This window comes from Nannobrachium achirus (genome assembly GCF_963921795.1).
Source record: "Nannobrachium achirus genome assembly, chromosome: 5".
Taxonomy (NCBI): Eukaryota; Metazoa; Chordata; class Actinopteri; order Myctophiformes; family Myctophidae; genus Nannobrachium; species Nannobrachium achirus.
The window spans coordinates 22,744,500-22,767,758 of record NC_137814.1 but is presented as its reverse complement, the minus strand read 5'-3'; the positions used below and the strand labels follow the sequence as shown (position 1 = coordinate 22,767,758).

The following is a 23,259-nucleotide window of genomic DNA, read 5'->3' as shown; positions in this document are numbered from 1 at the left end:
ATTTAGAGTTTTACTAATGTAGCCCTTTTGTGTGTGTGCTGTCTGGACAAATAACACCCAGACAGACACATTAAACATACAGTATATACTTATATGCAAACCTTACAGGCCATAATCAAAATGCCCTGCCATGTTGTTTATGGCACAGGCTTACAAAACCCTCGGACACTTTCGTGCCACTCTGCTGTGAACTTTCAGTGAACCAATCCCTCAATCCCCCTACCGGCCCATCTTCGTGCTGGAGGACATTGTCCTTGGAACATGTGACAGAAGGAATTAGGTTAGGTCAGGTCGGGGGGGGGGTTGGTAAAGCAAGCGGCAAGGTCTAGTCATCACAGCATAGGGTGAGAGTTCATCTCACATCCTACGCTGCAAATCATTTCCGTCCATCCGTCTAATCAAATCACAAAGTCTACCCCGTTCACCTCTTAGGCTTTATTTTATTTTGCGTTATTTTATTGTGAGACTGCAGCGTGTCCAGTCTGGTATATCAAGTCATCTTGACAGCTGCAATACGCAAGGCAATGTTGTAACCAACATCTGAATCATAGAGGAAAGGATTTATTCCAATACCTAGGCTACTTGTGGGACAAAAGTGCTCCCTTACGGTTTTGTTCTGCTGTATCTCATGCTGTCAGCAAGTGTGCAAAACCTTTCACCTAATCCCTATTAGGCCAAGGCTGCTCAAATCTGATTAAGAGGCTGCTGGTAAAATAGAAACTGTACTACCGACCCGTGATATCTAGATAGAGTAGGAGGGGAAATGCCAATTAAATGTAACCAGTTTATTGTGTAATATGCTTTAATTACTCATTTACACTGTCAGTCTCAATTACTAATTCTTGGCTTCTTCCTCTCTCTCATTCAGTTAAAATCATGAATTGACAATTTGAGCTAGATTTGCTTTTACATTATATTTGTTGCATACAGTAAAACCTTTTTGGAACAGATTGCTTTGTTTAGATGGACAGGGGTGTATATACACGATCAATAATACAAGAAATTCAATTGTGTAAGTCAAATTTGTGTTTTATATGTTTCATATTTGTTTATAATAGCATCCATCAATATCATCAAATATATTTGATGCACTTGAAGTGCACCGATGTTGCCCGCCAGTTGTTGTTATCCATTCCTGTTGGCATCTTTCCCACACTTTATTTACCGCAACATGATATGCTGATTAACTGTGAGCAAAGATTAAGCAAATTGGCCATGATGTTACTTGTCCAGAAATAGCCTGGCGAATGCCACTGAGCAGCTTCTACGGCTGCTGCCTAGAGTAGTAGATGCACTTCGTTATGGCGTTTTGGCCATCATAATTAGTGGAAAATATGAAATACGGTAAGTGTATTCATTTATACATACATTTGCTATATCATTTTGCTTGCCAATCCAACATTTTCTTTAGTTCTGGTTCATTTCATTACTAGTTTCAATACTCATAGTCACAGGTAATGTCCTTCTGTTTGGTGTGTAGAGCCATGGCATTTCAAGTTGACTCATCTCTTATGAAGTAAAAGCTCTCAATATATACGTTATATTTTATCTGTATGTATTTTAAAGCATGCAAGTTATGGACATGTTACTCAATCTGGTTTGAGACATTGCTCTGTTTGTGTTAGTTGTTACAAATGATAAAACACAGGAAACATAAATACAAATAAATTAATAATAATATTTAGCTATTACTTAGATCTGCTGTTTTATCTTTTGTTACAGTCTTGTTACAGTGTGGATATTAGCCTATGTAGTGTACCACTTTATTATGCAACCATAAGAGATGTCAAAGCTGTGATTGCCCTAGTAGTTTCACACTCAGTCAATATCTAGTCAGTCATTAATTAGTACAGGGTTAAACTATAGAAACACAAATAAACTATTTCTGTATTTTTAAATTATCATCTGTGCCACAGAGGTAGTTTTGTATCAATGGAGTTATGGAGATGCTGTTGGATTAATGCATTCATTATTCTGGCTAATCAGGCAACCTTGGTATATGAGTATATTCATTGTCATGTTGGGTGAGCCAGTGGGTGATAAAGAGTATGTTGTTTATAAAAGCATTTAGCATTTGCAAAATGCTGCTCCCATGAAAAGGTATATTAGCAGAGCTGTAGAAGAAGAGAGTCTTTTGATCTCCCCGCTCGTTCTATCTCAATGAGATAGTTCCAAACATTGGAACTATCGCATTGAGATAGAATGAGCATTTACACATTCCATTCTTACAATGTGAGTCAACGCTAGTGTCATACTAGATCACGCTGCTTATTAGACTGATTCTGTGACAGATGATGTAACCACAGCAGTGCTTTTCATTGCTTTTCCCATATTGTATACGTTCACACACCAGTATTACTGTACATTTCCGTTTGTTTTTCATATTGTGACAAATCTTATGGGCTTGTTCTCTTTGCAAAAAGAATATGTATGTCCAAGGCATTTCATCTGAATAACTAAATTAATAACTACTGTACATAACTGGAATGATTAAAGCAATTAACATAACTTCTGTATGAGGACATGCCAGCATACAAAATTTAACTTGCCCATGGAATCACAACGCCCATGATTTCTCACTTTCTCTCTCTCTCTGGTTTCTATCTAGCCAACCTCTGGACAACATGAGTAACGTGTCCCCCGAAGAGCTAACCGCCCAGCGCATGTCCTCCGGGAGTGTGCCGACGCTGGCCTCCAGGACCCTGCAACCCATCTCCGATCCCTCCGCCTCCAAACGAGTATGCTTCTACAAAAGCGGGGACCACACATTTGGCGGGCATCGCATGGTCATCACTGCACGCACCTTCAAGACATTCGATGCCCTGTTGGACGCTCTGTCCAAGAAAGTGCCTCTGCCATTTGGCGTAAGGATCATCACTACACCCCGCGGGACCAACCAGCTCAAGGGTCTAGAGGACTTACATGATGGGGGACTATATGTGTGCTCTGATCGGAGACGGGTCAAGCCTCTGAACCTGGACGAGGTCAATCGGCAACAGATACCATGGGATACCACCAGGTCCGACGGCCTGGGCAGACGGGGACGGAACGCACCCTCATTTAGTCAGTCTGGCAGAAGGAGCGAAGGCACTAACAGGATTGGGAGAATCAATGAGAGGCCAGCGGTGCGCACACCAAAGAGGCTTGTAGTCTTCAAGAACAAAGAACCCACCATCCAGCGAACGATTGTGTTGCAGAGAAGGACTGCTCCGACATTTGATGCCTTGTTGGATTACCTTTCCCAGACCATGCAGTTCCCCGTGCTGAAACTCTATTCTGCTGATGGCCGAAGAGTAAGTATGTCAACTGGGACAGTACCTATGTTCCCCAGGTTCTATGTTCCCCATTTACCCCTACAAAAAAAGGTTCTATGTTCCCCACTCATCCAAAAATGCAGGAAACATTCATTTCTAAATATTAGTAACAACTAAAACACACAATAATGGGGAGAAATTATGAATACTAGTGGGACAGGGGGCACTAGGGACATCTGGACACCATACTTTTATTATGACTGGGCATCTGGACGAGTGGGCACATGGACATCTGGGCAATAGGGACATGAGGGCATTTGGACGAGTGGGCACTTAGGGGTGGAGACTTCTGGGCAACTGGGCACCTAAATTAGGATTGCCCACATGTTCTTAGTGCCCAGATGTCCCACCATTTCCTGCATTTGAGTTGGGAACATATACCCTTTTCCCCTTTTTGGTGGGGAACATACAGTAGATTCTTTTTTTGGTTGAGCAGGGAACATAGAACCTTTTTGTGGGGAGGGTGGGTGGGGAACATAAAAAGAAATATGTGGGCAATCCTAATTTAGTTGCCCAGGTGCCCAGATGTCTCCACCCCTAGGTGCCCACTCGTCCAAATGCCCACATGTCCCTATTGCCCAGATGTCCAGGTGCCCACTCGTCCAGATGCCCAGTCATAACAAATGTATGGTGTCCAGATGTCCCTAGTGCCCCCTGTCCACTAGTATTCATAATCTCTCCCCATTATTGTGTGTTTTGAGTTGTTATTAATATTTAGAAATGAATGTTTCCTGCATTTTTGGATGAGTGGAGAACATAGAACCTTTTTTAAGTTGAGCGGGGAACATAGGACCCTTTTTGGGTAAGTGGGGAACATAACCTTTTTTGTGGGGGTAAATGAGGAACATAGAACCTGGGGAACATAGAACCTGGGGAACATAGGTATGGTCCCGATCCTTTTTTTGGTTGAGCGGGGAACATAGAACCTTTTTTTTTGGGGGGGGGGGGGGGGGGGGGGCAGGGGCGTTATAACGTCTTGGCGCGCGAAAATTGGCGGTTTTTCGCGGTTTTGATCGCGTTTTTTTCGGATTTCCGCGGTTTATTTTTTTTCTAAACAATCGGGAACGGCACACTACACTTTCCCTTTGCCTCTCTCCACATGCACCAGCCAGCAAGATAGTCTATAGTTATAGTAGATAAGACCAGTTCCAAAAGCTTTTCAGTTAATCTACTTAATATTACACCACTGTCTACTACAGCAAGCATGATGGTATTGGTTCCCAAACGTTTTAGCCCGTGAACCAAGAGAAACTAAACCCAAACAAGTAGAAGTGAAAATAGCCGATCTACAAGCTCACAACGAGTCGTTTCGCGCTGCGTTGTGAACTTCTAGATTGGCTATTTTCAAGACCCATACAATGTGTCCACAACGCTAGCCAAAACAGTGTTAGCTAGCAGCATAGCATCCATCATTACTCCAACTCTAATATAGCCACGACTCACTCACCAATTGCTGACTGAGTGACGAGACGAGCAGGACGATGTTTAATGCCTTTATAGCCTACATGGTCTTGTCTTGGTGTTCTGTTTATATTCCTTTATGCCTGTGTTGTTAATTTCACCACGAGTCCATCATGACGCAAGAAAGATACGCACTGACGACAGAGTGGACGACCGTTAAAGGCTCGTCCTATGAAAGCCATTTCCTCTGCACAGAAGCGCATTTCAAAACAAGAGTCCTTATTTTATTTTTTTTCATCTATACAATCGATCATTCAACATGTTTATTTTGAAATTGTCCTGGAAAATAGTAGCCAAATAGCACCTACATGCCACTGAGAGGTTACGTTTGTGTTGATGAGAGCCAGCTTGCAGCGCAGGGGAGGAAAAAAAAAAAAAACACCCCGGCCGGCAAAAAAGGTGGGGGGGATGAGATTACGTTTTTATGAAAGTGTGGGTGTCCCGTCGTACTCACAATGAATGGTGGTGACGCGCCTGGGGGGGGAAGTGGGGAACATAGAACCTGGGGAACATAAAATAGAACCTGGGGAACATAGGGAGGACCCCTGTCAGCTGACATGACCTATGAGATAAAAGGCCCAAACCGGTCACAATGGACAAGTGGGACAAATATCTGTTAACTACAGTATAACCAAGACAATGTCTCGTCCGCTCTACAATTTGTATGAAGAGTTTGTTTATTTAAAAGATCCCGACTCTTCCTATCATTGCATTAACCACTTTCAACCTGTATTTTGGACATGTCATTTTATATAGGCTCTACAGTAGGGCTATGTAGTTTGTATGAATGTTTTGTACTTTTGTATGAATGACAAAATACGACATCACGATATGCAATGTGGCCCTCTGGAGTGAAGGTGGAAATATAGTGGCCCTCGCCATCATCAAAGTTGCCCACCCCTGGGTTAAAGTGTCCTTGAGCAAAACACTGAACCTCTAACTGTTAATGCGCCTGATGAGCAGGTTGGCGCCGGCTGCCATCACATAAAACGCCTGAGTGTTCAGAACAATAGACGAAAGAAGCCCTATATAAATGCAGTCTGTCTGTTTACAGAGATGTATTTTGTGTAAACTCAGTCAGAAATTAACAATACTGCATTGCATCACATTTTGAGGCATTGCCAGGCATTGTTAACTAAAGCAACACATTGTGAGCTTGTTGATCGGCTATTTTCGTCTAAGTCTAAAATAAAAATTGCTTCTTCTTAGAACAAAATTATCCACTTCTTCTAGATAAATATTGCTACGCCCTTCTTTGAATGCCAAACATGGTTAGAGACCCCTCTTTTTATGTGAACAAGATGCCCCTGCTTGTGAAGCCCAACATATTTTGTCATAAGGAGTTAAATTGCTCAAAGTCAGTAGCCAACAGTAAATGTAGGATAAATAAATACTTCTCATTTAAATCAACAAGTGACACCATTAACTTTGTTGGTATTTCTTCTCCAAGTCTTTGGGCAACCATGGACAAATGTTTCGGCTATCCAGACCGGATAGCCTAAACCTATAACAATAAAAAAGGTAACTCACTCTTGCCGTTCTGAGTGCGACCCATGACGTTTGTAATATGATATTGGTCTAAGAGGATATTGCACCAGGGGAGGCAGAGCGCAGTGGGAACAAAAAGGTTTATAGTATCCAGAGATGGGCGAAAATACATAAAAAGTATTTTTAAAATTAAATACATTTTTAAATAAATAATAATAATAATCTAAATAGTTGGTCAGTACTTGGTCAAATACCGACCAGGATACTGTCACCAGGATACTATCCTAGGTGACAGTATACTGGTAAGTATTTCACATTTTATTTTTATGTATTTTCGCCCCTTCTCTGACAGTATCTGCCATTAACTTTGTTGACACCAATTTTCTTTCTCCTTCCATTTCAGGTTGACGGGCTTGCTGCACTAATCTTGTGCTCTGGCATCATTGTAGCAGCGGGCAGTGAACCCTTCAGATTAGGCAACTACAACTTTAATAGAACGGGTCAGATGGCACAGTCAGTGAACTCAGAAGCTGCAGAGCCAATCAACCTTCAACCTCTAGCTCGTAAGTGTTAATGAATCAATACTACCTATATATTTAAATGAAGCAGTATACTGTACACACAAACATAATACAACATGTCCATGACTTGGGAGATTTGAATGATACTCTTTCATTAACTTTCACTCTCTCTCCATTTCCTCCTCTCCTCTCATGGAATAACCTCAGATCATACATCTGCAATTAAAGAGAAAGATAAATCTTCATCCAGTGGAAGAGCTTCAAGGCACTTCTCATTATCATCAGAAAGACACATTGTCAACCAGATCAACAAGTCTCTGAACGGAAGCACCGATAGTCACCAACATCATCACGAAAGATCATCTGAAACCGAAGGCAACCCATGCCATACATCTAATGATATGGACAACTCTGAACACTTTGGAACAGAGAACAGATGTCATACTGCCATTGTTCCTCAAGACGACGACATTGAGAAGTCCTTCCGCGTGAACCAAGATGGGAGCATGACCGTGGAGATGAAAGTGCGTCTGACCATAAAGGAGGAAGAGATGCTCCACTGGACAACAACGCTCAGCCGCTACAGCCTTAGTCAGAGGACAGTTCGTGCCTCAAAGTCTAGGTCAGGCAAAAGTCCACCTGACACAAGTAAAGACAACCCCGGTATCAGTGAGGATGAAACCAAACAAGAAAACCATGACACAAAAATTGGGAAGGGTGTTGGCTTCATTGACGAGCGAGAACATGAGAGTTTCAGTCCCACAGCGGAAACGCCCAAATCAGGTTTGCGGCGAAACCCAACTCCAGGTCCTCGACACATCAGAAAGAAAGCATCTGTAGAGAGTGTGAAGACGGTGACGGAGTCAGGGGTGGAAGCCAGCACGCTGGGCCAGTATTCCTATACGGAGAGGACTGCTGATGGTGAGCTCACTGAGGGGTACTGTGTGGTCAGACAGAGCAGCAGCAGTAGGCCAGTCCCAAAGCCCCGCAAAACTACACCTGCTGGGGTTAGCAATAAAGGGTCTCACTCCTCCATCAGGTCGTCAGGGACAGCAGAGGTACTACAGATACAAAATGAAGGAATGGAGGTTACAGAGACTGTGATGCACATTTATGAGAGGCAGGGTTGCTTTGACACCTATTCTGCAAACAAGGAATACAGCGCGGATGGCATATTTGAACATGGTTCTGCTCTAGTCCCACAGAATAAACCTGCCTCATGTGACTCAGGGCAGCATTCATCTAGCAATGATTGTGATGTTGATTTTACCCGGCCATCATCCATCACTGACTCACTACACAGGCAGAAAGAGGAGATACTGTCTTTGTCATCTGAACCAAAGGCACCCACACCCAAGATGAGCAAAAACCTTTCCTCTTTGACTGACAATGAGGCCCAGACTGTAGCAGACTCTCAAAATGAATCTCCACCTAAGGAAACGGAGTCAGTGAAAAAAACCAATGTTGTTCAAGGTGTAAAGAAAAGGAAGACAGCAAAACCTACTGGGACGCAAACGTCTCCTTCAGTATCTAGTTCAGATAAAAAACAAAAGGAAAGCCTGGCACGGTCTTCAAAGAGTGGAAGGACATCAGAAAGTGATACAAATGATCATAACAGTAAGGGAATAGAAAAAAATCGAACTAAGAAAAAATTAAGTAGGGATGAAAGTACCCCAATAAAGAAACAAGTTGGATCACGTAATGTTGAAATTCTTAAAGCAATGTCACCCAAGAAGCAACCGAATGTGAGTCAAAGAACTCCTAGAGATAATGGGCATACGCATGAGAGTAGAACCGCAAGACTACCAACAAAGAAAAAATCATTAACAACCAAGCAAAAAACCACGAGTGAGAAAAGGATGGCACCACCAAAACAAACATTAGAATTGAGCGAGAGTATTTCAATGCCGGCTTTCAATCCAACACCCTCCTCTGACCTCCACCAATATGTAGAAAATTGGCTGCAGAAAATCAAGCCAGAAGCAGTACCATACATGGAAGAGGCAGCCACAGAGCAGTCATCTAGTCCAAAGGTTGTTTTTCAGATAGGTGGTGATTCTGGATCCGAGGACGAGAGCGAATGCCAAGCTAATATAGATGAACATAATTCTTCGCATGGACATGGTATCCCTACATCTACGTCGTTATCTGTTCCTGTATGCAGCGTGGCACCTACTGCTTCCACAGACGGGCTAAATAATGGACAGAGAGCATTGGGTGTATGTGTTTCGATGCCAACTGTCAGAATAGAACCTGTAGACAATGAGAATCAACCAAGAACACCCAAAGCTGCTGAAGGCATTTGTCCAGTTGACTCATCATCTAACCGCTTAAGTCTGAAATCAAAGGTAGAACCTGTTCTGCAACAGATGTGTTCATCACTTCAGAGCATCAGAAGTGCCGCTGAAACGGCTGAATTGTCCAGGTCTAGCAGTCTACCCAATTTCTCATCACAAGTGGCCTCAGTGTTTGGCTCGTCCTCCAAAGTGTTCCTTTCATATCTGTCAGTAATGACTCTGCGAGGTACATTAGCAGGTTCAGAAGACACCAACTCAGATTCTGAAGAGGCCTCAGAGGCCATGCTAATGCTGGAATCCTTGCAGAAAATTTCCACTATTGAGGATGATGAGGAGCAGAGAGCAAGTCTAACAGATCTCCAAAGCAAAACGTCCTTTAAGTTTAGAGAACGCTGGAGGGATTTCCAAGTGTTGAGGGAGAGGCTTGAAAGTGAACCCCTGTCTCCCAAATTCTCAGAGTTTGCATTAGATGTTTCTGAAGGGGGCGACCCATTTGAAGATCAACATTTGGTTATTGATCAGCTCATGGATGAGCTCAACATGCCCCAAGACCTTAGGGAGGAGATCACATCAACACTCCAGCACAATAGAAACTTCCACCCAGAAAGAGTAGAAAAAAGTACCACGCTAAAAAGAGAAACACATCATTCTGACTCAGAAGAAATGGAGCCGTTTCCTAAAGAATGTGACAGTGAGGTACATGGGAAAACTGAGGAAATGGAAGTGAGTGACAGGGAAGAAAAAGCGGAGTCAGAAGGGGGCAAAGGGAAAGAGGATGAGGAGAAGGAAGAGGGATTAGTGCACATGGAGGAAAAGGAGGAGAATGAGAACTATGAGCAGCTGGATGAGGAGGGGGAGGAAAAGGAGGTTCGGGATGATAATAATGGGGTCAAGGAAATAGAGGATGAAGCTGCTGGGGGGGCCAAAAGAGTCGAGGAAGTTGACATGACAAGGTGGTGGTGGAGGGCGAAGGTGTCTGAAGAAGAGAGGATGGAGGAGGGCAAGGTTGCGACGGACAAAAATACAGAGGATGAGGGGGAGGGGGAGGAAGAAGGGGAAGATGAGGATGTAGAAGAATGCAGGGGGGGTGAAGCGGAAGTGAGTGCGGGAGAGGTTGGGGGGGAAGAGCAGACTGAGGAAGCGGGGGAAGGAGAACAGGACAGCTCGTCAGCTGAGGGGGCTGAGGAAGAGAGAGGGGCAAAGGACGAACAGAATGAGGAAGAGCAACATTTCAGAGATGCCGCTAATGCCGACACAGATGGTACTGCCGATAGTGACATTAGCGAAAGGCCGTTGGAGGAGGTGTGTTATTTACATAAGCAGGGTAGGCGGAAGTACCACAAAAACAAGAACACAAATGTCGATACAGAGGACACCGAAAATGAGAAAGAAGATGACATGGGTCATGGTTCAGACACCATGAACGAAGAAAAAACAGATGAAGGGGAGGGAGAGGTGAACGAGGATGAAAGCTGCAACCCACCCCACCCAGTTGAAATATCACAAGAATTGTTAGACTTTGTTAACTCTGCCCTGCAATCTTCATCCCTGATATTCACATATGATGCCCGCGGTAACGTTAAGATAGCACAGGATAAAGCTCAGGTAGTGCACACAAAGCGATTTATAACCCCCAAAAGCAGAGGTGATAACCTGTACGGCCTAAAGCGACTTCCAAGCCCAAATACCTCGGATTTATCGGATTATAGGCCAGAGACTTCAGACAGCGGTGGGTACGACAAGACTCAAGCATCTTTGGATATTTCTTCTGAGAGTGTCGAGAATTCAGAGAGTCCGTCTCCAAACTACACATATGCAAGGCATATGAGTGATAAACCCAATAGGAGAACAAAGGTGGAGCGCACCAACTCCCAAGGAAATATAGCAGAAAGTCCCACATTAAAAAGTGGGGGGAGCTCCAACTCAAATTTATCTCAAGGAAATATATCAGAAAAGCCCACATTGAAAAGTGGGGGCAGCTCAGACTCAAAATTGTCACATGGAAATATATCAGAAAAGCACACATTGAAAAGTGGGGGCAGCTCAGACTCAAAATTGTCACATGGAAATATATCAGAAAAGCACACATTAAAAAGTGGGGGCAGCACCAACTCAAAATTGTCACCAGGAAATATTTCAGAAAAAAGTGGAGGGAGCTTCTCCACTTATGACTCAGGGACAAAAGCATTAGGGGAGGATCTGTCTAATTACAGCTCAGCGAGCTCATTAAAGGCACACATGGAGCCTTCAAAAGAGCCTGCTTTGGTCTCCACGGAGGCGGACTCAAATAGCGGGGTTCTAATTGATCAAGGTAGGTGGCTCCTCAAGGAAAACCACCTCATACGAAGATCTCCTCCAATCTCCAGTCTGGGAATGTATGGGAATGCAGATACAACATCTATAGATTCATGTCCAGAGAACACCGGCGAGGTTGATGATTCAGCAGCACGGCAAAAACCCCTTGACGCCATATCTTCATCAGAGCTCGAAGACATGGTGAAGCCTCAAACTCAAACTCCTAAGTGTGCCTATTACAATATGCCCCATGGGAGTGACTCTGACCCCTTTTTGGATGACGTCAGTGTCAAAAGTAGGAACAGAGACACGTGCGCTAGCAAAACCAAGGGTGTCAGGGTCTCACCCACCATTGACACCAGTAAAACCTGGCCAAAGACACATAGCAGTCTTTCTTCATTTACATCAGTGGAGTTTAAGATGTCAGCGGACAGCAGAGTGCATCCTGAGGGGGAGTCCTCTGCTGTGACACAGGCTGCCAGGCCCTCTAGTGTTGCAGGGAGAGTACTGCAAGCACAAGACTCCAGGGAAGAAATCAGGCGTGGACGATGTCCTATATTATAAAGCTTGGAGCAATAGCTGTAAGAAACACAAAACTGAACTTTATGTATATGTATCCTATATGTATATGTATATGTATATGTATAGGTATAATGTATAGGTATATGTATATGTATATGTACACATATATGTGCACAGTGCGCATTTGCACACACACAAGGAATGTTTTGCATGTGGTATTTAGAAAAGCTGGGGTACCTGGTTCCAGCTGGTGCATATACAGTACCATGCTCCTTGTAAGCACCATGGCCTGGGTGTGAATCTCTGACTTTTGTCTTTCCTCTCGCACTTGCTGTCATGTCTCTCTACAATGAAATACACACACATATCTGACATAAAGCATACAAATGCCAAATGATACATATTTAAAAGAAAACATTGTGCCTTTGTTTTACACGTATACAACGGTTAATAAAAGTCTAGGGACAGTCATTATTTTTGGTCTTTTTTGGTGGTCCACATGGTTTATGGCAAGGCATCACATCAAAAGATTAATATGTGAGACATACTTTGACTAAAAGTTGCCATTGACCTTTTATTTTGTTAAAATATTGAATGTATATATTGTTTTTCTTTTTTTCTTCTTCTTATGTACATCCTCTGCAATGTGACTATATGGTGCTCAATGTACAATGCATTACAATATATATAAATATTGACAATAAAGAATAACTTAAACAGAAGATTAATATTGTATAATGCTTACATGGTGGATTGTACATACTGTAGTTCACTGTGATTTACAGATTCAATAAGGAATGTATTTATATGTTGAAAATAAAATCATGCAAAGGTGACACATTTACATACTGCACAATAAGGGTACATAAAATGTACCATAACCAATCAACATACTCTGCCAAAGAAAGTACTTCTTCAAGAATGTGCTGTTGTAAACTCATTGTAGTGTTCATTCTTTTGTAATACAGTTTAGGTTCTTCACAAAGAAGGTCTATCAACTGTGAATTAATGATTGTATAGATATGTAAACAGATTAGCCAATGGGGGAAAACTGAATCCATCGAAAGGCAGCTTCTTTCAAAATATTATTTTTGGATGTAAGAATGTACTATAATTGAATAAACTATGAAACTATTGAAATGTTTAATTTCTTCTCACTGACCAATTCATTATTCAATATTTGTGTTACTTTTGACAATTTATTAGACATGGTCTTTGAATCATATTGTTTTGTATCTCCACCTGGTGATTTCATCAGGATGGGGGACAAATATTTTAGCACGTTTATTGACTACACCTTTCAACAGAACATGTTAAATGTCGACTTTGTAAGTTTATACAAGTGTGGTGAAAACTTCTACATGTGGTATAGGTACGTACGTACTTCTTCAACCACAGGCCGAGTTTAATCAGCTGTTTGCTTCAGCTGTTGATGCTGTCAGGGGCGTCACAAGGGGGGAGGGAAAGTGGGACTGAGTTACTAGGGCCCAAGGTGGAGGGGCCTTAATTATTTTATACTTTAGCTATTGAAAAATAGCAGATATACAAGCTCACAGCTGTGAGCTTGTAGATCTGCTATCTTTGAAAAGTCGTGAAAATGTGTGCAAATCTTTGAATATATGTATTTTTTTGTAACTCAGATTTTGCTTCTGGGGGGTCCCTGGAACTAAATATTTTGGGGATCCTTCAGATGAAAAAGTTTGAGCACCACAGAAACATATTATGTTTTTTTTTAAAACCTTAGAAGGATTTAGATGACATTTACAAAATCGGATCAAAAATATTCAAAGACTTGCACAAATTCTCTCGATTTAAAAAAATAGCAGATTTAGGTGCCACGCTGTGAGCTGCTATTTTTCAATAGTTAAAGCACAAAATAATCCGTAATAACGCATTCCCAGTCTAAATGGGTTAAAACCCCTCCCCCTATGAAGAACATTCATGGGGGGCCCGCAATGATTCCTTGTACCCAGAATTTGGTGCGACACCCCTGGATGCTGTATGTTTTCTTCTTCTGCAAAACAGAGACCATTGAGACTAGTACTCCACACTGATAGATGCTTCAGCCACCATGAATAATTATATAAATACTTATAATAATTATAAAACTTAACTATTATAATGCCTGGAGCATTTCTGATTATGTAAATAACTTAAAATAAATAGGCTATTTACATTATTATTATAATTATAAATTGTAGCCCAGGTGGTCTCTCACCCTTTCAGAATCAGACTAAAAGGGACACCCCCAACACCACAGGATCAAGGGCTCCTGAAATGCCTGACTCTGAGATGGATCACACCTTCACAAAAGACCTTCTGTAGCATATGACTCTGCTGTGGGAGAGGTGCCACATGTAGGGTAAAATATCATGTTGATTTGACCAGTTTGTATTATATAGTTAGTTGGTTACCTTTGATGCAGTAATGGTCTTTTTTCATTTCATTTGTTTCTTTTGAAGGTATTAAAAAAGGTCTTAAAGGCCTTAAATTGCCACTCGACTCATTGTCACCTGGGGACACTGGGGAGATGATGTTAGCATGTTTTCACATAGTTGTGAGAGAATGTCCCTTAATTACTTGCTGGATGTGCACTAAGGAGACAGGCCAGCCTTCTATAGTAGTAATGCTGAGCTATAGATTAGGATTCTCATAAAACATGTTTTGTCAGTTAGCACTGTATTAAGCTGATGAATTACACTCATTTCCCACTTGTGCATGGAAATGAGGCAACAAAACATATATTTCCCTGAACATGGACAGAATTTTAAACAAGGATGTCAAAAAGAAAATAAATGCCAGTATCTTTTATAATAATGCTTTGTGTTAATGAAAGGCGCCTGAAAAGAATGATCCAGAACAATGGCAGATCAGTAATATAAAACATTAATGCATGGATTTATAGGATGAGGTCAATTACTAATAATTACTAATTACTAATAAAAGAATCAATCACTCTTCAAATGTGGGTGTTCTGTCTTCTAGGGCAGTGGTTCTCAAAGTGGATTCCAGGGACTCTGTGGGTTCCTTTAGGGGGGCCTAAATGGACCCATACAAGTCTGTAACTCTGACAGTGTACAAATGGTACCCTGATGGGTTCATTTGGTTCCATTTGTACACTGTCAGAGTTAAGGGGAGACCTTGAAATTTGAAAGTTTGAGAAACACTGTTCTAGGGGAAACGGTTACCGGTAAGTGAAATACAATGGCACGTGACTGAGCTTACCTTTTCAAATCCAGTTTGCCACAACCAAACATGGCAGTGTTGCTTCAGCTGTCCTGGCAGTTTAGCATACCCATAGGCTATATATAAGGGGTCCTGGAGAAACAGAAGGCACAGGCCAGGGTAACAGATGCCCCAGTTGAAAGGTAATTGCTTCTCCACCACACTGCCACAGAGGAAAAGAGTTCAGTATAGTTTCATTCATTTTACTGTGTTTACTGTGTCTTGTATGTGTTTATTGCCGTAACTTTATTTCTCCATGATCGTAATAGTCCCAGTAACTGCAAAAAAAAAAGCAATAGAAAACGTTGCGAATGGCATGTGACAGAGCTGCTGTAACACTCAGATGAGAAAGGTTTTATTATGTAGATGCAAAAGTAAAACAAAAAAAAGAAAACTGCTCCTTTCTTCTCAGATACTTCTTGAGCAGCTACATCTATTTGTTTCCTGTCAAAGGTGAGTGATACTTACTCTTATTGTGATTATGGACAGCAGTTAACATTCATTGTTTTACATTGGAAATTGAAATAATCAGACTTTTCCATTCCTGCGTTAACGTGGCATAGCTTGGTTGCGGTAGTTAGACAACATGCGGTGTTGGATAAAGATGAAGTAGTGAAGACACTTGGATCCCACATGAAGAGAACATGCTAGAGCAGGGGTCTTCAACGTTTTCAGGCCAAGGACCCCTTAGTTGAGAGAGAGATGAAGCAGGGACCCCCACAGTTTAATCGTTTGACAGCACAATCATCAGTGTATTTTGGATTCATGTCAATTTGTGTTTTCATTTATTTAACCACTTGAACCGTCAATACTTAAAGTTGTACTATGTAACTTTTTTTATAAAACAAATCTTAAAATTCTCCTAACTATTAAATCACAAAAGTTTTAGAAGATCCGCGCCGTGAATTTCAGCCTGTAAAGCCTTCTCTGTATGTAAACTGAGATCCTTGCCGTGGACCGGATCTCGCGCCAAAATTGCGTCATCACACTACCGGCCAATCACAGCGAGGGTTATACAACTGCCGGCCAATCACAGCGCATCTTGAAGTGGGGTCGCTATGGCAGCCATATTTGTTGTCGCCCGTTTGTACCATCCCTTCTCTAGGTAATTTCGCCTACCAGGCAGGGTGAAGGAGTCCGTATCTCTGGAATTACTGAACGCACAGGAACAAGGGACCCCTTAAAAGATAGATCTCAGCGAGGTGGAGGCAGACGCGGGGGTCTGAAGGTACGAAAAACGTCCGAAAGACGCGGACGCGACCGCGGTTTGCTATAGGGCTAATGACCACTAGTTGGGCATCTTACACAGTATGGCTTTAACAATCTTGACCAGTCACTCTGTACTTAGTCTGCTCTTTTTTCTCCTCTACATCAAACCTCTTGCCGAAAATGCTATTTTTGGCTAAAGTTCTCAGAATATATGGACACTAGGGTTCAAGTGGTTAATATAAAAAAGGAGAAAAAAGGTTCTATCACACAAAGATTTGGAGGCCCCCGTGTAGTAACTCTGAGGACCCCCTAGGGGTCCTGGACCCCCTGTTGAAGACCTCTGTGCAAGAGAAAGAGCTTAATGCTTTTAGTGCTTTTTTCAGAGAACCCTCTGTAAACCGCCACCATGAGCACGGACGCGGAAATGGCAATTTATGGCAAAGCCGCCATTTACCTCCGTAAGCCAGAGAGGGAGAGGATAGAGGCTCAGAGCAAGCCGTTTGATGCAAAGACTGCCTGCTATGTGACACATCCTAAGGAGCTGTACGTTAAAGCCACAATGCTGAGCAAGGAGGGCGGCAAAGTCACCGTCAAAATCCTTGACACCCAAGAGGTACCAATGATATCTGTAATAATATTCAGTAAAAGCACTTGAACATTGATATCGTCCGTTCGTTTTGTATTTATCATTTTAAAAATGAACTAAACTAGTGAAAAAAGCAGATCTACAAGCACACAACGCCTCGCACTGCGAGGCGTTGTGTGCTTGTAGATCGGCTGTTTTCACTACTTTTGTGCGACAGCCTTGTTATGTATGATGAAGCAGGGCTTTACTGCGTACACATTTGAAACTTGGAGTTACGAGGTTCCTGCCCGACAGTGACGATATAATAATATATAATATGTCTTGTGTAACTAATCTTATCCTGCACTTTCAGACTGTTACAGTGAAAGATGATGACGTGTGCCCAATGAACCCTCCCAAGTACGACAAGATCGAAGACATGGCCATGATGACGCACCTCAATGAAGCCTCTGTGCTGTATAACCTCAAAGAGCGCTATGCAGCATGGATGATCTACGTAAGAAACTTCAAAACAATTAAATGCATAGAGTGAAATGACATTATATTACTGGAAATGAAACCTGGAAACCAAATCATATTTTTTGCTAACCATGTCCTGAAAATGTGTTGCAAATCTTTGTCATTTGAAATGAGGTTTGAAATGTGATTCAAACTTGATTTGTAAAGATGTGCCTCAGTCTGGACACTGAAACCTCATTTATACTTTGCACAACGGCATCGCGTGCCAAAAATAGCTGATCTACAAGCACACAACACATTACATCAACACATTGCATTGTGTTGATGTAATGTGTTGTGTAATGTGAACTTATAGATCTGCTGTTTTCGGCATAGTATAAATGAAGCATTATCATTATTATCACAGCAACCAATCCAGATGGTTGAATAATACACAAATCTGATCTGAACACTTAAAAATAACGATGCGGACTGTCAGTCAAATCGGATTTGGGGGGGATATTCAGTTTAAGTGATTTTCTTTTTGAGTTTAGAAGAAAGTTACATTTATTTTCCTGTTTTTAAACATGTAAACACATAATAAACATGACTAGAGTAAAAACTAAACAGTGGTGTAAAGTAAGTACTTTTATTTAAGGACTGTACTTAAGTACAGTTTTGAGGTATTTGTACTTTACTTGAGTATTTCCAAATTCCAATACTTTTACTTCTACTCCACTACACCTGGGATCCAAATGTTGTACTTTTACTCCACTATGTTTATTTGAAAACTTTAGTTACTAGTTACTTTGCAGTTATAAATTATAAAATTACAAAACATACATTAAACATACATTAATTATTCTATACTTAGGCTATTTAAACATTTTGAAACATTTTGTACTTTTACTTTTGGTAATTTAAGTACATTTTGATGCCAATACTTTCTTGCTTTTACTCAAGTACATTTTGAATTCTGGACTTTTACTTGTAACAGAGTATTTCTATATTGCAGTATTGATACTTTTACTTAAGTCTGAAATGTGAGTACCGGTACTTTTCCACCATTGAAACTAAACTAATCAGTCCTCATCCCACAGACCTACTCTGGCCTGTTCTGTGCTACAGTAAACCCCTACAAGCTGCTGCCAGTGTACGACCCAGAGGTAGTCGCTGCCTACAGGGGAAAGAAGCGCATGGAAGCCCCGCCTCACATCTTCTCTGTCTCTGACAACGCCTATCAGAACATGCTCATTGGTACGTGCTACATAAACAGCAGTGTTGTTTTTGACAGTCACAGTCTTTTGAATAAAATGTCATTTAGTTTTAGTCATAATTTAGTCACCTGAAAAGTTTTAGTTTTTTAGTCGACTAAATATCATAAGATTTTATGGCGACTAAATCTACAGTTGATTTAGTCAACTAAAATGTATTTTGGCAGGCCTTGATGGCATCGTAATGACTTGATTTTACACTTGATTGCGTGCTGAAAATAGCCGATCTACAAGCTTACAACGCGTCGCAGCGTGACGCGTTGTGAGCTTGTAGATCTGCTATTTTCAGCATGCAACACCTGAGAGCAACCAAACATAAAATGACTCTCTTCAGCACTAGTCCCTCTCTAACGTTTTAGTCTAGTTTTTATTTTGTTGACGAAATTGTCAGTATATTTAGTCTGAGTTTTAGTCATCACAGCTTAGTTTTTATTTAGTTTTCGTCAGTGAAAAAAACGCAGTCGACAAACATTTTTCGTCATAGTTTTAGTCGACAAAGTCAACACTGATAAACAGCAAGACTTACTACCCATTTCTTGAATTAGTAAATGTACGTTTTTCTTAACTTAATTCTTAACTTAATTTTTCTTTACCTTGCAGACAGAGAAAACCAGTCTGTCCTGATCACGTATGTGTTTGAATTGAGCAAACATGCATACTGTCAATTCTATGCCATGTTTTCATGGTCAATTCCACGTCATGTTTTATTGTAAAATAAGCATGGCCTTTTGGTCATCAGACAGTGAAAGATAACACATGTCTTCTTCTATAGCGGCGAATCTGGGGCTGGAAAGACTGTAAACACGAAACGTGTCATCCAGTACTTTGCTACGATTGCTGTTGCTGGAGGAGACAAGAAGAAGTCTGAGAGCAAGATGAAGGTATGAACCATACAGGCACGTGCACACATGGTCATCAAGGGGGGCTTGAGCCTCTGCCCTTTTACCCGTCTGTAAAAAGTGCCCTCTCCAGACCAGGAATAGCAACCTTCAAGCTCACAACGCATTGCGCTGCAACGCGTTGTGACCTTGGAGGTCTGCTACAGTATTTTCGATATTTTCACCAAAAGGCCTTTTTAGACATTTCAGACCCTGCCTCTCTAACATTCTCTGCACGTCCCTGGAACCATATGCAGTCTGACTAGCTTACTGAGATGACCAATGCTTATGTTTATGTTTATTCAGCTTTCAGCATGATCACAGGTTTAAATAGACAGGCTAGGTGCCATAAACACTGAATGATTACAATATAAAACATCAATCTCAATAATTTGGTGGAGGTCAGACTTACTTACATACTGCTTGCACGCACGCACACACACACACGCACGCACGCACGCACGCACGCACGCACGCACGCACGCACGCACGCACGCACACACACACACACACACACACACACACACACACTGTTTCTGTGCTCAACATTTCATTTGACTAACTGTCTTCCATTAAGTGTTCAGACGAATAAACATGTGTTGTGCGACCATCTCACAGGGCTCCCTGGAGGACCAGATCATTGCTGCTAACCCTCTGCTAGAGGCCTACGGTAACGCCAAGACCGTGAGAAACGACAACTCGTCTCGTTTTGTAAGTTCCATTATGCCACATATTTTAAACGATTCCTGGCTTAATTGTTTCAGTTTTGCGTTTCGATCAATCTCTTCATCAAAATGATATTTGTCTTCCATATATAGGGTAAATTCATCAGAATTCACTTTGGCAGCTCTGGAAAACTGGCGAGTGCTGACATTGAAACCTGTGAGTATTGCCTGAAATATCTTTTAAGAGCGCGTCTAATTATTTTCCTTTCAGCTGTTCCCTTCAGGGGTCGCCTCTGCAAATCATCTGCCTCCATCTCACCCTGTCCTCTGCCTCCTCTTCTTTCACACCGACTAACTTCATGTCCTCTTTCACAACATCCATACATCTCCTCTTTGGTCTTCCTCTATTAGGCCTTCTGCCTGGAAGTTCCAACCTCAGCATCCGTCTACCGATATACTCACTATCTCTCCTCTGTACATGTCCAAACCATCTCAGTCTTGCCTCTCTGGCTTTATCTCCAAAAGATCCGACATGCGCTGTCCCTCTAATGTACTCGTTCCTGATCCTATCCATCCTTGTTACTCCCAGAGAGAACCTCAACATTTTAGTCTCTGCTACCTCCAGCTCTGCGAGTCTTTTCTCACGCAACTGTCTCTAAACCGTACAACATAGCGGCATTAGCGGGTCTCACCAGGGACATGCTGGGCCCCTGATACAGCCCGGGTTAGGGTAAGATTTGCCATTTCAGATCATGACAAGTGACAAGTCAGTGGGCCAATTACTGTACATGAGTTATGTTTCGTCGTTGTCGGGTGGAAACCTTGTATACTTGTACTTGTACTTTTGTGCAACTGCCTTGTATGATGAAGCAGGGCTTTGCTTTGCGAAAAATGTATCAATTTGAAACTTGGAGATACGAGGTTTCTGCCCGACAGTGATGATTTACCTTGTTGGCCGCCCAGCCCCCAAAATGGAACGAAGGCCGACATTTTATTTTTTATTTTTTCCTAATGGCCGGCCTGGACCGGCCGGGAATGAACCAGCCGTTCGGGAGTTGTCCCGCTTTTCCCAATGGCCAGCACGTCCCTGGGTCTCACCACCGTCTTGTACACCTTCTCTTTCATCCTTGCTGATACATTTCCTATCACACATCACCCCTGACACTTTTCAATGCTAATTTGTAAAAAGCAATATAAGAACTAATTTCTTTTGTGCCTTGACCTTTAAAGATCTGCTAGAAAAGTCTAGAGTGACATTCCAGCTTCCAGATGAGCGAGGTTACCACATCTTCTATCAAATGATGACCAACCACAAGCCTGAGCTCGTTGGTAAGTCATAGAAATGATGTATGAACTGGCCTGCACTCAGTTGTGGAAAAAGTACTCAAATGTTTTTTAGTAAAATGATCAATACCGCAATGTAGAACTACTCTGTTATAAGTAAAAGACAGGAATTCAAAATTCACTTGAATAAAAGTACAAAAGTAATGGCATCAAAATGTACTTAAAGTGCCAAATGTAAAAGTATAGTCATGCAGAATGTCCCATTTAAATGTAGCCTATACAAATCTTTTGAAAATAGCAGATCTACACGATCACAATGTGTCAAATGTACAACATGTATATAGGGCTGAAGTGGTTTGTGTAAAGTGCAAAATCTACAAAGTAACTAGTAACTAAAGTTTTCAAATAATTGTGGAGTACAATATTTGCCTCTGAAATGTTATGGAGCAGAAGTAAAAGTACTGGAAATTAGAAATAATCCAGTAAAGTAAAAACCTTTACTCAAAGTACAAAGTACAGAACTGGTTGATTTACTAACATTGTATTTCTCAACAGAGATGACTCTTATCACCAACAACCCATATGATTTCCCAATGTGCAGTCAGGGTCAGATCACCGTGGCCAGCATTAACGACAGCGAAGAGTTAGATGCTACCGATGTAAGTATTTTTTTTTTACAAATTCAAAATATGAATGTCGTTTTTGTTTTGTTTTTCTTGACATTTTTTCACGACATAATCCCTCTTTAGGCTGCCATTGATATCCTGGGCTTTACGGGCGATGAGAAGATGTCCATCTACAAGCTGACCGGTGCCGTTATCCACCATGGGAACATGAAGTTCAAGAACAAGCAGCGTGAAGAGCAGGCTGAACCAGATGGCAGTGAGAGTAAGTGAAACCTACTGTAATACATAAACATAATGATGTAGCCCACGGTTTCCCAAACAGTGGGTCGAGGACAGATTTCTATGGGTCCCTACACTTTTGGTTTTTACAAAAAGATTTTAATTTCATTAAGAAATAAAAGAAAAACCGAAGAAATTACATAAACTAGAAAAGTGAAAATATCAGCTCTTTAAGCTCACAATGTGGCACGAAGCTTGTAGATCTGCTATTTTCACTGTGGTAATTTGGGTCCCGGGGCAAATGTTTATTTTCTCTTTTTGGGTCTTGTGATAAAACAACAAAGTCATTTGATCTCTTTTGTTAGCAGAGTATTGAGACGATAATTGCATCTGTAAACTATTAACATTACTCTTCTAGAGTGTATATGACGAACAATATACTTTAATTCATACAGATGCTGACAAAATTGCATACCTGCTGGGCCTGAACTCTGTTGACATACTCAAGGGTCTTTGCTACCCAAGAGTGAAGGTCGGCAATGAGTTTGTGACCAAAGGCCAGACTGTGCCACAGGTGAGCTACTGCACTGCACTGCACTGCAATACGCAATTCAAAATGTAAGTCATATCTGTGTGGACTGATATGATGATCAGATTTGGGTATTCGTGAAACAACTTCTTTCTGTGCTCCAGGTCTCAAACTCAGTCTCTGCTCTGGCCAAGTCTATCTACGAGAGAATGTTTTTGTGGATGGTCATTCGTATCAACCAGATGTTGGATACCAAACAACAGAGGAACTACTTCATTGGTGTGCTGGACATTGCTGGCTTTGAAATCTTTGATGTGAGTATCGCAATAGAGTATACTATTTAAAGTTTTTCCAACGGTCTTATATATGTTTTTTTAAGACATGTGCGCTGCTCAGTTGCAAATAAGGACACAGATCAATACAAGTAT

At 41.5% G+C, this 23,259-nt stretch overlaps 2 protein-coding genes across 2 annotated transcripts in view; both read left to right on the top strand.

The window, feature by feature from the left end:
- Positions 1 to 2,624: 2,624 nt before the first annotated feature.
- On the top strand, positions 2,625 to 14,223 carry LOC308284915 (uncharacterized protein; the record flags this gene model as incomplete). The annotated part of the gene is made up of 6 exons (XM_080725640.1): positions 2,625 to 3,293; positions 6,667 to 6,826; positions 6,992 to 7,842; positions 9,172 to 10,654; positions 11,210 to 11,880; positions 14,125 to 14,223. 6 exons carry the CDS (start codon positions 2,625 to 2,627, stop codon positions 14,221 to 14,223), a joined length of 3,933 nt encoding a protein of 1,310 aa, XP_080581766.1.
- A 2,515-nt stretch (positions 14,224 to 16,738) lies between these two features.
- The window catches only part of LOC308284914 (myosin heavy chain, fast skeletal muscle-like), a gene marked incomplete at both ends in the record, with an annotated part of 38,444 nt that continues 31,923 nt past the window's right edge, over positions 16,739 to 23,259 (top strand). The window contains 12 exons of the mRNA XM_080725639.1: positions 16,739 to 16,945; positions 17,271 to 17,414; positions 18,457 to 18,613; positions 19,231 to 19,258; positions 19,403 to 19,511; positions 20,127 to 20,219; positions 20,327 to 20,390; positions 21,404 to 21,502; positions 22,013 to 22,116; positions 22,207 to 22,345; positions 22,758 to 22,876; positions 22,996 to 23,145. Coding sequence (XP_080581765.1) covers positions 16,739 to 16,945; positions 17,271 to 17,414; positions 18,457 to 18,613; positions 19,231 to 19,258; positions 19,403 to 19,511; positions 20,127 to 20,219; positions 20,327 to 20,390; positions 21,404 to 21,502; positions 22,013 to 22,116; positions 22,207 to 22,345; positions 22,758 to 22,876; positions 22,996 to 23,145 — 1,413 coding nt within the window. The remainder of the gene's footprint in view (positions 16,946 to 17,270; positions 17,415 to 18,456; positions 18,614 to 19,230; positions 19,259 to 19,402; positions 19,512 to 20,126; positions 20,220 to 20,326; positions 20,391 to 21,403; positions 21,503 to 22,012; positions 22,117 to 22,206; positions 22,346 to 22,757; positions 22,877 to 22,995; positions 23,146 to 23,259) is intronic.